Here is a 14668-nt window from a genome sequence, read left to right on the forward strand (position 1 = left end):
GCTGGAGGTGTACAACAGTGCGCTTCGGGCAGGGGAAATGTGCAAGTCCATGAGGAAGGGCAATATCACCCTCATTTACAAGAGGAAGGGGGAGAGGGAAGAAATTAAGAATTGGCGTCCCATTTCACTATTGAACGTAGACTACAAAATCCTGGCCAAGGTCATAGCCAACCGGGTCAGGTCTGTCCTGGAGTCGGTGATTCACCCTGACCAAACCTGTGCAGTGCCGGGCAGGAAGATCACTGAGAGCCTCGTGCTCATCAGGGATATGATTGCCTACGTACAGGACAGGAGGGTGGACGCCTGCCTCGTCAGCCTGGACCAGGAGAAGGCCTTCGACAGGGTCTCTCATGCTTACATGAGGGACGTCCTCTCCAAATTGGGGTTCGGGGAGGGCATCCGCAATTGGATCCGGCTGCTCTGCACCAACATCATTAGTGCAGTCTCGATCAACGGGTGGGAATCGGACAGTTTTCCTGTTAGATCTGGAGTCAGGCAGGGCTGCCCGCTCTCTCCTGCCTTGTTCGTGTGCTGTGGGGAGCCCTTTGCCGCATCCATCAGGAAGGACGTGAGCCTGAAGGGCGTGACTATCCCAGGCAGCGGAGGCCTTCAGGTCAAGACCTGCCTGTACATGGACGATGTCGCCGTCTTCTGCACCGATCTTCGGTCGGTGAGTAGACTGTTGGACATCTGCGGCCAGTTTGAACTGGCCTCGGGTGCCAAAGTCTTTAGGGGTAAGAGCGAGGTCATGTTCTTTGGGAACTGGGACGCCTGCTCCTTCATCCCCTTCACCGTCAGGACAGACTACCTGAAAGTGCTGGGTGTTTGGTTTGGTGGAGCTGGGGCGTGCACTAAGACTTGGGATGAGCGTATCACCAAACTGAAGCAGAAGCTGGGCAGGTGGATGCTCCAGTCCCTCTCCATCGCGGGTAAGAACCTGGTTGTCAGGTGCGAGGGGCTTTCGGTACTGTTGTATGTGGCGCAGGCCTGGCCTATTCCCTGGACCCGTGCCGCTGCGGTCACCCGGGCCATCTTCCACTTCATTTGGGGGTCGAGGATGGACCGGGTCCGCAGGGACACCATGTACAAAGACCTGGAAAATGGGAGAAAGGGCGTACCGAACGCCACCCTCGCCCTGATGGCTACCTTTGTGTGCGGCTGCATCAAGCTGTGCGTAGATCCTCAGTACGCAAACACCAAGTGTCACTACTTACTGAGGTTCTACCTGCCCCCGGTGTTGCGAAGGACGGGCCTGGCCTCGTTGCCGCAGAACGCTCCGAGTAGTTGGACTGTCCCGTACCACCTGTCCTTCGTGGAGAAATTTTTGAAAGGAAACACCTTTGACCGCAAGGCCGTCAGGCAGTGGTCAGCACGTAGTATCCTCCACCCTTCGGGAAAAGGAGAGGGTGGATCCCGTTGTGTGGTTCCCCACGCAGACTGCCAAAGTTGTTTGGCAGAATGCTTCATCGCCAGAACTTTCAAACAAGCACAAGGACATTGCTTGGCTGGCGGTGAGAGGGGCTCTGCCAGTGAGATCCTTTATGCATGCCCGGAATCTCTGCGCCACCGCACACTGCCCTCAAGGCGGCTGCGGGGGGGGACGAGACTGTCGATCACCTCCTTCTGGAGTGTGCCTATGCGTAGGAGGTCTGGAGGGGGATGCAGTGGTATTTGTCGAGGTTCGTCCCGAGCAGCTCCGTGATGTGGGACTCCGTGCTCTACGGGCTGTTTCCCGGGACGGACACCGAGACCAACATCAACTGCGCCTGGAGGACCATCAATGCGGTGAAAGACGCTCTTTGGTCTGCCCGCAACTTGCTGGTCTGCCAGCTGAAAGAACTGACCCCGACTGAGTGTTGCAGAGTGGCGCACTCCAAGGTCCAGGACTACGTGCTGAGGGACGCGCTAAAGCTTGGGACAGCCGCCGCCAAGGCGCGGTGGGGAAAGACCACGGTATGAAACCCCTCGTCCAGAATAGAAAAACGGGCTCTATCTGGTAACTGGACCCAGCTGGCGCCTTCCCCAACTGGTCAGGGGGCCAGCGGGGACTGTGCGGGGTGACGACTGCCGGGGCGTTTTCTTTGCTTTGCTTTTTTTTTCTTCTTTGTTTGTCTTTTTGCCTTTAGTTGGTGTACGTACCCCCTGGGTAACCCGGAGCGGCTTGCATGACTGGGTAGGTGTATAAATATGTTTTGTTTTTTGTACATCTTATGAATAAAGTATATTTTTTCAAATAAAAAAAAAGTGACGAAACGTCTGGACTCTAACCTTCCACCTCAGCGAGCAAACTCACATCCAGAACCTCAACCTGAGCTACAAATCTTCTCAAAACTCGCTAGCACCTTTTTCTTCTACAAGGTCCATTTCCCTCTATGCCCTCTGTGTTCAGGTATCTGTTCAGATGCCTCTTGAATGTTGCTATTGTATCCACTTCCAGCAACTCCTCTGACAACACAATCGAGGCACTTATCCAGACATAATGGGAACAGCAGATGCTGGAGAATCTGAGATAACAAGGTGTGGAGCTGGATGAACACAGCAGGCCATGCAGCATCAGAGGAGCACAAAAGCAGATGTTTCAGGCTTAGACCCTTCATCAGAAAAGGGGGAGGGGAAGAGGGTTCTGAACTTGTTCAGGTTAGGCATCCCTGGAAGAGGTTTCAGAGTGAGGGGATGCCTAACCTGAAGTAGTGGAGAACACTCTCCCCCTCCCCCTTTTCTGATGAAGGGTCTAAGCCCGAAACGTCAGCTTTTGTGCTCCTAAGATGCTGCTTGGCCTGCTGTGTTCATCCAGCTCCACACTGTTATCCCAGGCACTTATCCACCCTCTTTTCAAAAAAAAACTTGCCTTTGACATCTCCTTTAGATTTATCCTTCTACCTAAAATCAATGCCCTAGTAATTGACATTCCTACACTGTGAGAAAGACTCTGATGATCCAGTCTATCTATGCCTCTGAATTTTGTAAACATCTATCAGGTTTCCCCTCAGAGTCCGCAATTCAAGTTTTCTTTTAGTTTAAATGACTAGAGGGAACTTCCTAGTATTTAACACTGTCCTGTAACTGTCCTGGGAGAATTTAATAAGGACAGTTTGGAGAGAGCTTTATTTTCAGTTTAAAAAGGATTAGAGGGAGTTTTACTTTCAGTTTAAAAGAGTAGAGTGTGCTTCAAGCACAAAAATAATGTCACATACGGTACATGTAAATAAAGAGTGACTTGGTGACTGGATACCAGCCTTTGTGGAGTTATTGCAGCCAACACTCAGTATTCTCCACCATCAAGACTCCCAGTCAAGGAGGGCTCACCTGCTGAGAGCTGTTGTCCAATCAGAGGCCAGCAGCTCAGTGCTGCCACAAGTGGGGATGGTGGTAGCTAGAGGAACTGCATTCTTTCAAAGCCCTGGATCCACATAGAAACCCCAGGGCACAAGTGAGTGAAGGTGGGATGGTTGAAGATTGTGGGAGAAAGTGATTGGGGGGGTAAGTGGTGCCAGCAGCCAGACCCCTGCCTGATGCTAGGTCCCTCAGTTTGATTTGGAGTGCCTGTGCGTGAGGGATGCATCCTGGAGACCACTGGCAAACCCAACCAATTTAGCTAGATGGCCTTTCATCCTCCAGTTATCCCTAGACCACCACTACAGTTGTGATGGGCTCTGGGATCGTGGGCCCAATGCCGGCTGGAAATCCTGAGTCAGCCCATTCCACTCTCCAGCTTCATTGGGGGAGGTTATTATGCTTAATTTTTTTTTAATTTCAACAACATAACTTTATTCTTAAAAATCTTTCTATACATAATCACTAGAGCAGTTCAATTCTGGGCAGTCTTTACATATGCAGAACAAACCAACCCAAGGCATTTCTTACTTATACAAGAGATATATTTATAGATACTGGAGGTGTTGGGAGGGTCCAATAGCTCACTGCCAGGAGCCCAACAACAGTGCGCAGTTAGGCTGGTCACCAAGTAAGTTTGAACTTTGGTAACAGCAGTCAACATTAGGAAGATAGGACACACATAACAGTCTCCGAGAACCTGGGTCAACTACAGTTCCAGTAGCAGATCCAGCCCTAGAGAAACAGAATCTGTCTCTCAGCGGGTGAGATTCTTTCCTGATTCTGACAAGCCTCCATGTGACCAGGTGGGATGCAGAACAGACCAGGTTCTCACAGACTGTTGTGTGCATCCTGTATTCCTAACATTGCCCACCAGAACCAAAGTTCAAACTTACTTGGTGGTCAGCTTGCATGTAATCAGAATTCACATCTTGTATCCCTTAAATCAAATGTATTTATGCACAATACTCTAATTCTTTAAAATATTGTTCCCATCCAATTCAATTTCAGTATGTCATATTTCTAAATGCATGTATATGTAGAACCACAGAAATTAGGAACAGGAATAGGCCATTCGGCCATCAAGCCTGTTCTGCCTTCAATACAAATTGAGCTGATCATCCAATCAAGTACCCTACTACTGCTTTCTTCCCATACCCTTTGGTTCCTTCAGTCCCAAGAAATAAACTTATAACAGAATTAAAAATAGATTCACAGAACAATGGTCTGAGTTTGCATTGTGATAACAGGTCAGCTCAGGACAACAGCTGGAGGCACTTACCTTAACAGTGTTACGAAGAGGCATTGTACCATGAGAAAACCGATGCACAAACAGCGTTTCAATCAGCCTTTTGACATAATGGAAAGAGTGACAAAATCCTGCCAGGCTGGAGAAAAGGTAAAACAGAAAAGCTGAATAGCAGCTGACTGAAAAATCCCACACTCACAGTCGGTTCCTTCAAATAGGTGTACGAGAGAATGACCTATTATCGGCTCTGACAAAATAAACTACGGGGAAATTTTAACTCCCCAAAAACATGGTGGGTTTTGGGCGAGGGCTGTTAACATTTTAAAAATCCTCCACTGCCAGGTAACCAATCTGCTCCCAGGAGGCAATTAGGTCATTTAGGGATGGGCAATAATGCTGGCCTAGCCAGTGATGCAAAGGTTTCAGGAACAAATTTACACAATTACCCCTCTAATTTACAACTAAATCATTTACACAGGTAGAGTGCATAGAATTACTGTTGCTGTGGAGTTGACTAAAGCTAACGGAGTTGGCTAGGACATGGGGAGAATGTACTGTTCTTTGAATCTACCGTTCAGGATCTTTAAAGTCCTGAAGCAGCAGAACAAATAGAAAGGATTGCAGTTCACCATTACATCCGAAGATTAGCATCTTAAGCAAAGGGGCACGCTCAGGGTATTGTTACTGGAATGCCAGTTTAGATTATGAGCTTAATATATGGTCTGGGTCTCAACCTACCACATTCAGTCCTGAATGACAACAACTGGAGTATGTATCACTCCATACCACACAAGAATGTGCAATGATATTGCTCTTTACCTGTGGTAAAACATCCCAGGACACCTTGCAAGAGCATCAACAGGCAACAACAGACGTTGAACAAGAAAGAGGTAGATTAAAGACAAAAACCCAGGCAAAGACATTTATTTTCAGGAATGTCTTCAGGATGGAAAGAGTGATGGAGAAGGTTAGGGAGGGAATTCTAGAGCTTAGGGGCCTAAGCAACCGAAGGCACAGTCTTCTCTGTGGTGGTGCAAGGTCAGCATGCATCCTCTATTAAAGCCAAAGACCAACTCAGATTGTCAACCTCCACGAAGCCAGAATTAAGTTACCACCAAGCATCCAACGCGTGCTTACTTACTGCACCACAGTGTGCGGGCTAGTGGTAAATTCATCCTCTTCTTCATAAATAAAAGGCAGGCGAGAATAGAAGAGCAGGTAGATAAACAGTGGGCCTGCATACTCTGTCAGGAACACCTACAGTCAAAGATCAATGCACAAACACTTACATGTGGCAGCTTAACATGACCATCAAATTAAACACAAAGTAAATGCACCTTTTTAATCCTCTGATACTTGCCTTGTGCTATTCTTGATAAAGAGAGAAACCAGTTTGAGGGCGTTATCCAACCTGTTGGCAATACAGCAGCCAATCCTAACCACTCTAAACATCAGGAGTGTAATCTCAGAGAATATTATCCCCCTTTCCTCAGCAGAGCAGGCTTGATGGGCTGAATGGCCCACTTCTGCTTCTGTGTTTTAAGATCTTGGTCAGATAGCACTGAGGCAGTGCCCTGGGTTAGGCCATATGAAGAACAGAAATAAATACATGTGAGAAAGGCTTTGGATAATCCAGTCAACATGGACTGCAGGTAACAAGATGTTGAGCTGGATGAACACAGCAGGCCAAGCAGCATCAGAGGAGCAGGAAAGCTGACGTTTCGGGCCTACTGCAGCCTGTTACTGTAACCTTTACTGAATATCTGCACCTCAACTACTACCATTCCTCTTGGTGATGAATCTTCCTCTCACAGACCAAGGATCAGAGACTGAGTGAAGTCAGAATCCTCCCAAACTGACGGACCCCTCATTTCATTGGATACTAATTCGAGACTGGGTGACTCTGAGCTCTCAATATTCTCAACAAACTCCATACACCTCTCTCAAACCATCTCCCCCAAATACTCAGTTCATTTCCTGCTCCTCCCACTTACCTCCAATACATTCACAATCCTGGTCCCATTCCCCACCTCCCTCCACATTTCAGGATCCCAGGTTCCCTACTTGCCTCCTTCCTGTCATTCAATGCATCATGGCTAATCGCTGACTTAGGGCTGGATATACCTGGAGTTGGTGACACTCTGAGCACATTTACAAACAGCAGGCAGAACTTGGAACTGGAAGTCCCAACACTTTTCTGGCAGTTTCCATTTCGGCGATGGGGCACAAAGCAAAACTGAAGGCAACCTGTCCCTTAGGTGGGCCATTTATAAGCTCAGAGCACAGAATAAGTGAGGACACAGTGCGGAACTTCAAAAAAGGTGTGGACTCGGTTTAGTAGGTGGGCTGGTGGCAGACAAAATTCACACAGAAAAGTGTGAAGTGATGTATTCTGGTAGAAAGAATATGGGCAGTGAGCAGAAAATAAGATGTATAGTTCTGAAGGGGTTGCAGGAGCAGAGGGTCCTGGCGTATGCGTGCACAGATTATTGAAGGTGGTAGGACAGGTAGACAGAGCCGTAATAAAGCATGGAGTATCCTGGGCTTTATTAATATTAATGTACAAGAACAAGGAGATACTGCCTTGTATAAGGCACTTGTTAGACCTCAGGTGGAGTATTGTGTACAGTTCTGGAGTTACTTTACGGGAAGGATAGGAGAGCATTGGCAAGAATGTAAAAGAGGTTTTACAAAATAGTTTGAGGGATGATAAACCTCAGTGGTGAGGATCGATTGAAGAGTTTAGACTTTTTCCTTTGGACAGACATAGACCAAGCTGAGCTCGGATATAAGTTTTCAAATTCATGAGGAACTGCATAGATTTGGTCGGGGGGAGCTGTTCCCATTTGTACAAGGATCAAGAGCAAGAGGGCATAGAATTAAAGTGATTTGCCAAGTCGGAAAACCAAAGTGAGAAAAAACTCTTTTCACACATTGAGTGGTTTGGAGCTGGAATGCACTGTCTGGAAGTGGAGGCTGATTCAGTTGAAGAATTCAAGAGGGTACTGGATAATTATGTAAATAGATACAACATGTGAGGATATGGGCAAAAAGCGAGAGAATGATACTAGGTAATAGTGCTCATTTGGAGACAGACACGATTGGGTGAATGTACCATTCCTGTGATTCTATAAGGTAGATCTGATTCTTACTCCAGGAATAGCCTTCGCCAGCAGTGTGAGTTCTCTAACTTTGCGGTGGAAACATAAATGCTCACGAAAGCTGGAGCAGATAATACTGAATCATCAAACTGTTAAGGTATTTAAATCATGAAATCATATAGTGCAGAAGAGGCATTCCAGCCTATTAAGTCTGTGCTGACATTAGAAAAAACTCTGACCTTCAAGCTAATCCCATTTACCGGCACTTGGCCCATAGCCTTGAATGTTATGACAATGCCAAGAGCCTTAGCCAGGTACCTTTTACAAGTATGTGAGGCAATATGCCTCTACCGCTCTCCCAGGCCGTGCATTCTAGACCATCACCACTCTCTGGGTAAATCTTGTGTACTTTATGTTTTGTAAGAAATGTTTGGCTCTATGTTTCAAACGCAAAAATCTGCATATGCAATTTCTTGAGCTGAATGTTGATAGCCCTCAGGCTGACTGCTTTACAAAATTAGTGGATCTTGACTGCTTCTGGGATTGTCAAGATCATAGTGAGGATCTCTATGGCACCTATGTATCTAGCTGTCATTGGCCTTATTTGCATTTAGTACTTGAAGGAATTAAACATTAATACGATGTTTGAAAAGTCTTCAAGTACTTAACCCCTTACAGAAACAAACATTGTAATCAGTGTGGTCTAGTGGAACACTCTGGGAACAAAGGCAATATTTTAGGAACAATCGGGGGTTTGTTCGTCATTGTCGAGTCTGGCCACTGGGTGGAACTCCAGACCACAATGTTGCTCGTCGCAGCTCTCACTCCACCATATTAGATTTTTTTCATAATTGTTAGCATTAAAAAGTGCTTAACTCCTAATATTTAGACTGTAACATGTTAATGTAAACCTAAACTTTTGTCATTTCACTCACCAGTGCATTTCATCTCCAACATTTATTTTCAGCCATTTTCCCAGTTGTCTGGCTTGCCCCACATTTGTATTCAAGATTATTATTTTATTAGCATTTCATGTGATGCAGCATTACTTTAATTCAGAGCTACATCACGCTCAAGTAGTGCATTTCAGCTCCAATGACAAGACTTTTAAAAGAAGAAATAATCCCATTATTCCTGCTACTGAGACACTGAGAATTCTCATGACAGGAAGCTTTTCCAGCCCACTATTCACCTCTCCCTTCCTCCCTCTACCCCTTCATCCTTCCCCACTTTGCATCCTTTTCTTCCCCTGTTCACCACTTCTTTCTCTCCCCTTTCTCCCTTCACACCACTTTCTATCTTCTTCTGCAATTCAGTCCTTTTCCATATCTTTTCCCCTCCCCTCCTCTAGCCCCCTTTCTGTTCATGATTTTGCAGGTCCATCATTCCCTGCGACTTAACTGACTCCCTCCTCCACAAGAGAGTGTCGGTTCTAAAAAGATGGCTGCTACGATCCACCAGCATTGTCCCCGTGACATCACACTAGTGGAATCAAGGGTTATGGGGATAAGGCAGGAACGGGATACTAATTAGACCATAAGACCATAAGACATAGGAGTGGAAGTAAGGCCATTCGGCCCATCAAGTCCACTCCAGCATTTAAATCATGGCTGATGGGCATTTCAACACCACTTCCCTGCACTCTTCCCCATAGCCCTTGATTCCTTTTGAGATCGAGAATTTGTCGATCTCTGCCTTGAAGGCATCCAATGTCCCAGCCTCCCCTGCACTCTGCGGCAATGAATTCCACAAGCCCACCACTCTCTGGCTGAAGAAATGTCGTCTCATTTCAGTTTTAAGTTTACCCCCTCTAATTTTAAAGCTGTGCCCACGGGTCCTAGTCTCCCCGCCTAACAGAAACAACTTCCTAGCGTCCACCCCTTCTAAACCGTACATTATCTTATAAGTTTCTATTAGATCTCCCCTCAACCTTCCAAACTCTAATGAGTACAATCCCAGGATCCTTAGCTGTTCATCATACGTTAAACCTACCATTCGAGGGATCATCCATGTGAATCTCCGCTGGACACACTCCAGGGCTAGTATGTCCTTCCTGAGGTGTGGATGATCAGCCATGATCACAATGAATATTGGTGCTGGCTCGAAGGGCCGAATGGCCTACTCCTACACCTATTGTCTATTGTCTAGTCTGGCACTAAATGTTAAACTCATATAAGGCAGGAAAGCACAGAAGCCATTATAATCAGTCTGTAGATTTTATTGGCTGGAATTTCAATGGTTTCAATGAATAGAGGACTTTTTTTGAAACTCATTCATAGGACAATGGGTATTGCTGGCTGGATCAGCATTCATTGTCCATCCCTAATTGCTTAAAGGGCAGTTCAAATTAATTGTCAGGCACTGCACTTGTATGGAGACCAGGCTAGTTAACGGTCACTAGCAGCACCAAATGCAAAGAATTGTAGAAATGTTGCTGTATTTTCCCGGATATCACAACCGGTTTAAAAGTTAATATAAAAAAGATATTTTCCCCAATTGGAATGTATTTCAACACGGCCATTTTTGCCAGATTCAACCAGGTACAACCTTTGCATTTACAAGATGTGTGCTGGGCCAGCATTAGTTGCCCATCCCTGATTGCCTAGAGCGCAGTTCAGAGTTCGAGTTAAACACGTTGCTACGGGTCTGGAGTCACATATAGATCAGACCAGGTAAGGACAAATGTACTTCCTTATTAATGAACAATTGTTGTTCAATAATAACTCAATAATAAGTTAGTCTATCCGTCATCATTAGACTAGCTTATTATTGATTTCAAATTTAAATTTAAATTTGCCTTCCACGTCGGAATTCAAACATTTGTTCTCAGAACATTAGCCTGAGGTTCAGGATTATTAGGTAGATAAACAGGAGGTTGGAAGAAAACAGCAGGCCAGGCAGCAGCTGGAGTCAAGGAGCTGTCAACATTTCAGATATAGCCATTCTTTAGGGCTGGATGTGGGGGTAGGGGGAGCTGCAGATAAAAGTGGCAGGGGGAGGGGTGGAGGTAGAATGTGGAGATAGGTGGACACTGGTGGTAGGTACTTCCTAGTTGGTCGATGGGAGGGATTATTAGCCTCGCGGCATTTCCACTGTCTCCTCAGTCGCTCACCTTTCACACTCAGAGCTGTGATGCTCCACCTGGTGGTGGCATTGCCCATGCACACAGCCTTTTTAAAATGGTTTATAGAACCATCTTGCACCTTTTCTGGAGCTTAAGCCAAAGACTTTTTTTATTTTCTCCAAATCCATGATTCTTGTCGGTGGGGAAAGATACTGCTCCAGTCCCTGTTGGTTAGGAACCGAAGCTTTTAAGATGACAACAGGCCATTCAGCCCATCGAGTCTGCTCTACTTATATCATGGATGATCTGATCACCCTCAAAACCACTTTCCTGCCTTTTCCCTACTACCCTTGGTTATCTTACTGCATAAAATCCTGTCCATCTCAACCCTGAAAATACTTAATAACACAGCCTTGACAGCGCAGTGCGGTAATGCATTTCATAGATTCATTACCCTCTGAGAGGAGAAATACCTCCCCATCTCTGTCTTAAATATGCAACTCCCCCATTCTGAGATTATGTGCTCTGGTCCAGGTCTCTGTCACAAACAACCTCTCCACCCTGACAAACCCAGAAAAATCCTATGTGTTTCAGTAATTTTACCTCCCATTCTTCCAAGTCCCACCAATTACAGGTCCAATCTATTTACACTCTCCTCAAAAGACACTCCCTCTGTACCTTGTTTTAGCTCAGTGAGCCTTCTCGAGGCTAACTCCAATGTCAGGATATCTTTCCTCAGATTAAGGAGCCCAAATCTGTATTCCAGCTGCGGTCTGACTACAAAAACAAAGTTGCTGGAAAAGCTCAGCAGGTCTGGCAGCATCTGTGGAGGAGAAAACAGACGTTAACATTTCGGGTCTGGTGACCCTTCCTCAGAACTGACTACTGCCCTGCATAGTTTTAGCAAGACCGCCTTTCTTATCACGCACACTGTCTACTCCTGCCACTTAACTTGTTGATCTCAGCCAGATGGTCATCTGTGGCATTGTGTACTTCTCGTTGCTGCTCCTGCCTGCCTCTGTCAGTCGCTCCCATCCCCACTCCCTGATATCACTACCTTTCCCATTGTCCTGCTCCCTACCCCCTCCCACCCCACGCCTGTCGCATCAACCGATAGGAATACTCACTGTGGTCCATCCTACTTGTGGGCCCAAATCTTTGAAGTAAAAGGTAGCAGTAGTGCCTACAGGGAGCATCTGTAGAATTTCTTCATCGCGTACACACTTTCCCTCTGGGGAATGAAATGATATCAGGAAGAGTTGTTCAGTCTTTGTGTGGGGATAAATCCTCAACCTGAAGCCATTCTGAATGGTCACCTGCACCAAGCTGGCTGGATCTGAGCCCATGTTCTACAGTGTGGTGTTCAAACTCACTTCACTGTGTTGGTCCTGCTTTGTCTGAACATCAAAATAAGACTGGCTGAGCTGATATTTGTGCTACATTTAGTTTGGGAACAGGGTTGGCAATGGGCTGGTTGGATTGAAGGGTCTGTTTCTGCACTGTATGACTCTGCGACACTACTAGGCAGTACAGGAGGGTAAAATTTAATGTACACTTGGGACCACTGATCAGTAAAGAAATTTAAAATGTCTTTGAGCTCCACCCTAAGTTTATCCCCTGATGAACAGTGTCACAGGAGCTGGGGGGCTAGGTCTGGTCTGTGTAAAGTTCTCCGATCTCAATGCTCAGGTTAAGGAAAGGCCTATCATTCCCACTCAGGCTCACAATTTATCAGGAGCTGTGCATTTGGACTTTGGTCAAAGACAGGATCAATTTCCTCCTCATGGTGGGCTTGGCTGTCAGCAATCACTGTAAAAGCTCATACTTAAAGTAGCCATTAGGCCCCAATCCAGCTTGTCAGAACACTGCAGCATACCAAGGCTGAACTCCCAATCTTCACACAGCAGCAACATGACAAAAACACAATTCATGGGGAAGGAAAGACAGTCTGATTTAAAAGGGAGTGCATTTCTCTTTTGGACCACCCGTGGCACTCAATAGGAAATGGGCCACCCAACATGACCAACTGACCAAAGCCTTCAAACCTTCCTCCTTCCTAAGCCTTACTCAGCCAAGCCACAGAAACCCACTTGAGGTGAGTTGTAAACCCTGTGTCTTCTGGGCTATACCAAACAATGGTGTCTGGTGTTAACCCATTCAACCACTCTCGAAGCCAGCTGACCCAGATTTTGTGAGGCACCCACATTTCTTCTGAAGATCAGCACAGCACAAGAAGTGATACAAAGAGTGTGATACAGGCAGAGAGACTTTTAAGTGGCTAGTGAATAAATATTTGAAAAAAAAAGAGGAAAGCAACAAAAAGCATTTGGAAATGAGCCAGGAGAATGTGGTATTAAATGTATACTGTGTGGCTGTTGCGTCAGCAATGGCTCGGATATGGGCTCCCTTGCCTCCCAGTCAGAAAGCTGCAGTTTCAAGCCCAAGTACTTCTGTATTGATGTGATAGCTGATGATCTTCAAATAATATGTTGAGAAACCTATGTTACCTATTAAGATTTTGTGAATAAGATGTGGGTCATGTTAATACTGCGGAATTCAATGAATGCTTATGTTCATGGTATCTGTACATGAGGAGACTATGATCACAGGCATGAGTGGGTCCGAGCTGAAGTTAAGCAATCCAGATGTACTGTAGTATATTTCCTTCAATGTGCCATGTACAAATGGACTCAGTAAGGTGGAGACAGAGAGTTCCACACCATTAGATCAGGTCATGATATGGTGATGACATTATCTTAAAGGTATAATCACATAAGCTGCTCAGAGGCCTAATGGAACATCGGATGTAGAACTGTACAGCACAGGAATGGGCTCCTTGGCCCATGACATTGTGCCAAAAATGACACCAAATGAAAATAATCCCTTCTGCCTGCCCTTGGTCAATATCCCTCCACTCCTTGTATATTCGTGTGCTTATCTAAAAGTCCCTTAAATGTCCCTGTCATACCTGCCTCCACCATCACCCATGGCTGTGCACTCGAAGCTCCTACCACTCTCTGCATAAAAATCCTGTCCCCTAGTATTCGGCATTTCAACTCTGGGAAAACGATTCTGACCCTGAACCTTTTCAATGCAGCACAAAAATTTTATAAACTTATATTAAGTCTCCTCTCAGCCTCTGCTCCTACCCTCTAATCCAGGCAGCATCCTGGTAAATCTCTCCTGCACCCTCTCCAAAGCCTCCACATCCCTCCAGTAATGTGGTGACCAGAACTGTTGTCTAACCAAAGTCTTAGAAAGCTGCAACACTGCATCCTGACTCCTGTATGCAATTCCCTGACCAATAAAGGCAAGCATACCATTTGCCTTCTTTACCACATCTACTTGCGTGGCCAAGTGTATAATCCAGTCTGGTAACGAGTCTGCACTGTCACAAGTGTTCCTTATGCTGATGAAAAATTAAACTGTGGTCCCTGATGCAGTGGATATTAAAATCTCACTCTCTCCATTGTTTCAGTCAATATTTGTCTCTCCACAAACATCAGACAATTTATCTGATCATCACTACCTTGCCATTTGTGGGATCGTGCTGTCCACAATACCAGCTGCCTTTCCTATATTGTTAAAGGACTAGAAATAAATCATTGGCTGCAAAGCACTTTGAGTCAGTGTGAAAAACGCACAAGATAGATACGATTCTTACATTCTACATTTCTTTCAGGGATTTGGCCTGCCCTCAATGAGCTGAGATTCCTCCTCGGCTGCTCTCGAACCAGACGGTTCCTTTCCAAAACAATATGAGGCAGCAACAACTAACCAAATTCACTCAGTCATCCTGATGTCTCTGTGTCCCACTCAGCCATTCAGAACAAGGACAGCACAGGCTCCAATTCCTGACCTGCATCCCTGTAGTCAGAACATTACAATTGGGATCAGAGTCCCTGAGTCATGAGGAGCAAA

The 14668-nt window shown here is 45.9% G+C and overlaps 1 protein-coding gene across 6 annotated transcripts in view; it reads right to left on the bottom strand.

Moving 5' to 3' along the window:
- The window catches only part of LOC125456041 (very-long-chain enoyl-CoA reductase-like), an 87395-nt gene that overhangs the window by 19037 nt on the left and 53690 nt on the right, over positions 1-14668 (bottom strand). For all 6 annotated transcript variants that reach the window (XM_048538680.2, XM_048538682.2, XM_048538684.2 and 3 more), the window contains exons 5-7: positions 11875-11978; positions 5724-5839; positions 4616-4721 (exon numbers count right to left, since the gene is read on the bottom strand). In XM_048538680.2, the coding sequence (XP_048394637.2) occupies positions 4616-4721; positions 5724-5839; positions 11875-11978 (326 nt within the window). The remainder of the gene's footprint in view (positions 1-4615; positions 4722-5723; positions 5840-11874; positions 11979-14668) is intronic.

The sequence above is a fragment of the Stegostoma tigrinum genome, chromosome 8 (genome assembly GCF_030684315.1).
Source record: "Stegostoma tigrinum isolate sSteTig4 chromosome 8, sSteTig4.hap1, whole genome shotgun sequence".
Taxonomy (NCBI): domain Eukaryota; kingdom Metazoa; phylum Chordata; class Chondrichthyes; order Orectolobiformes; family Stegostomatidae; genus Stegostoma; species Stegostoma tigrinum.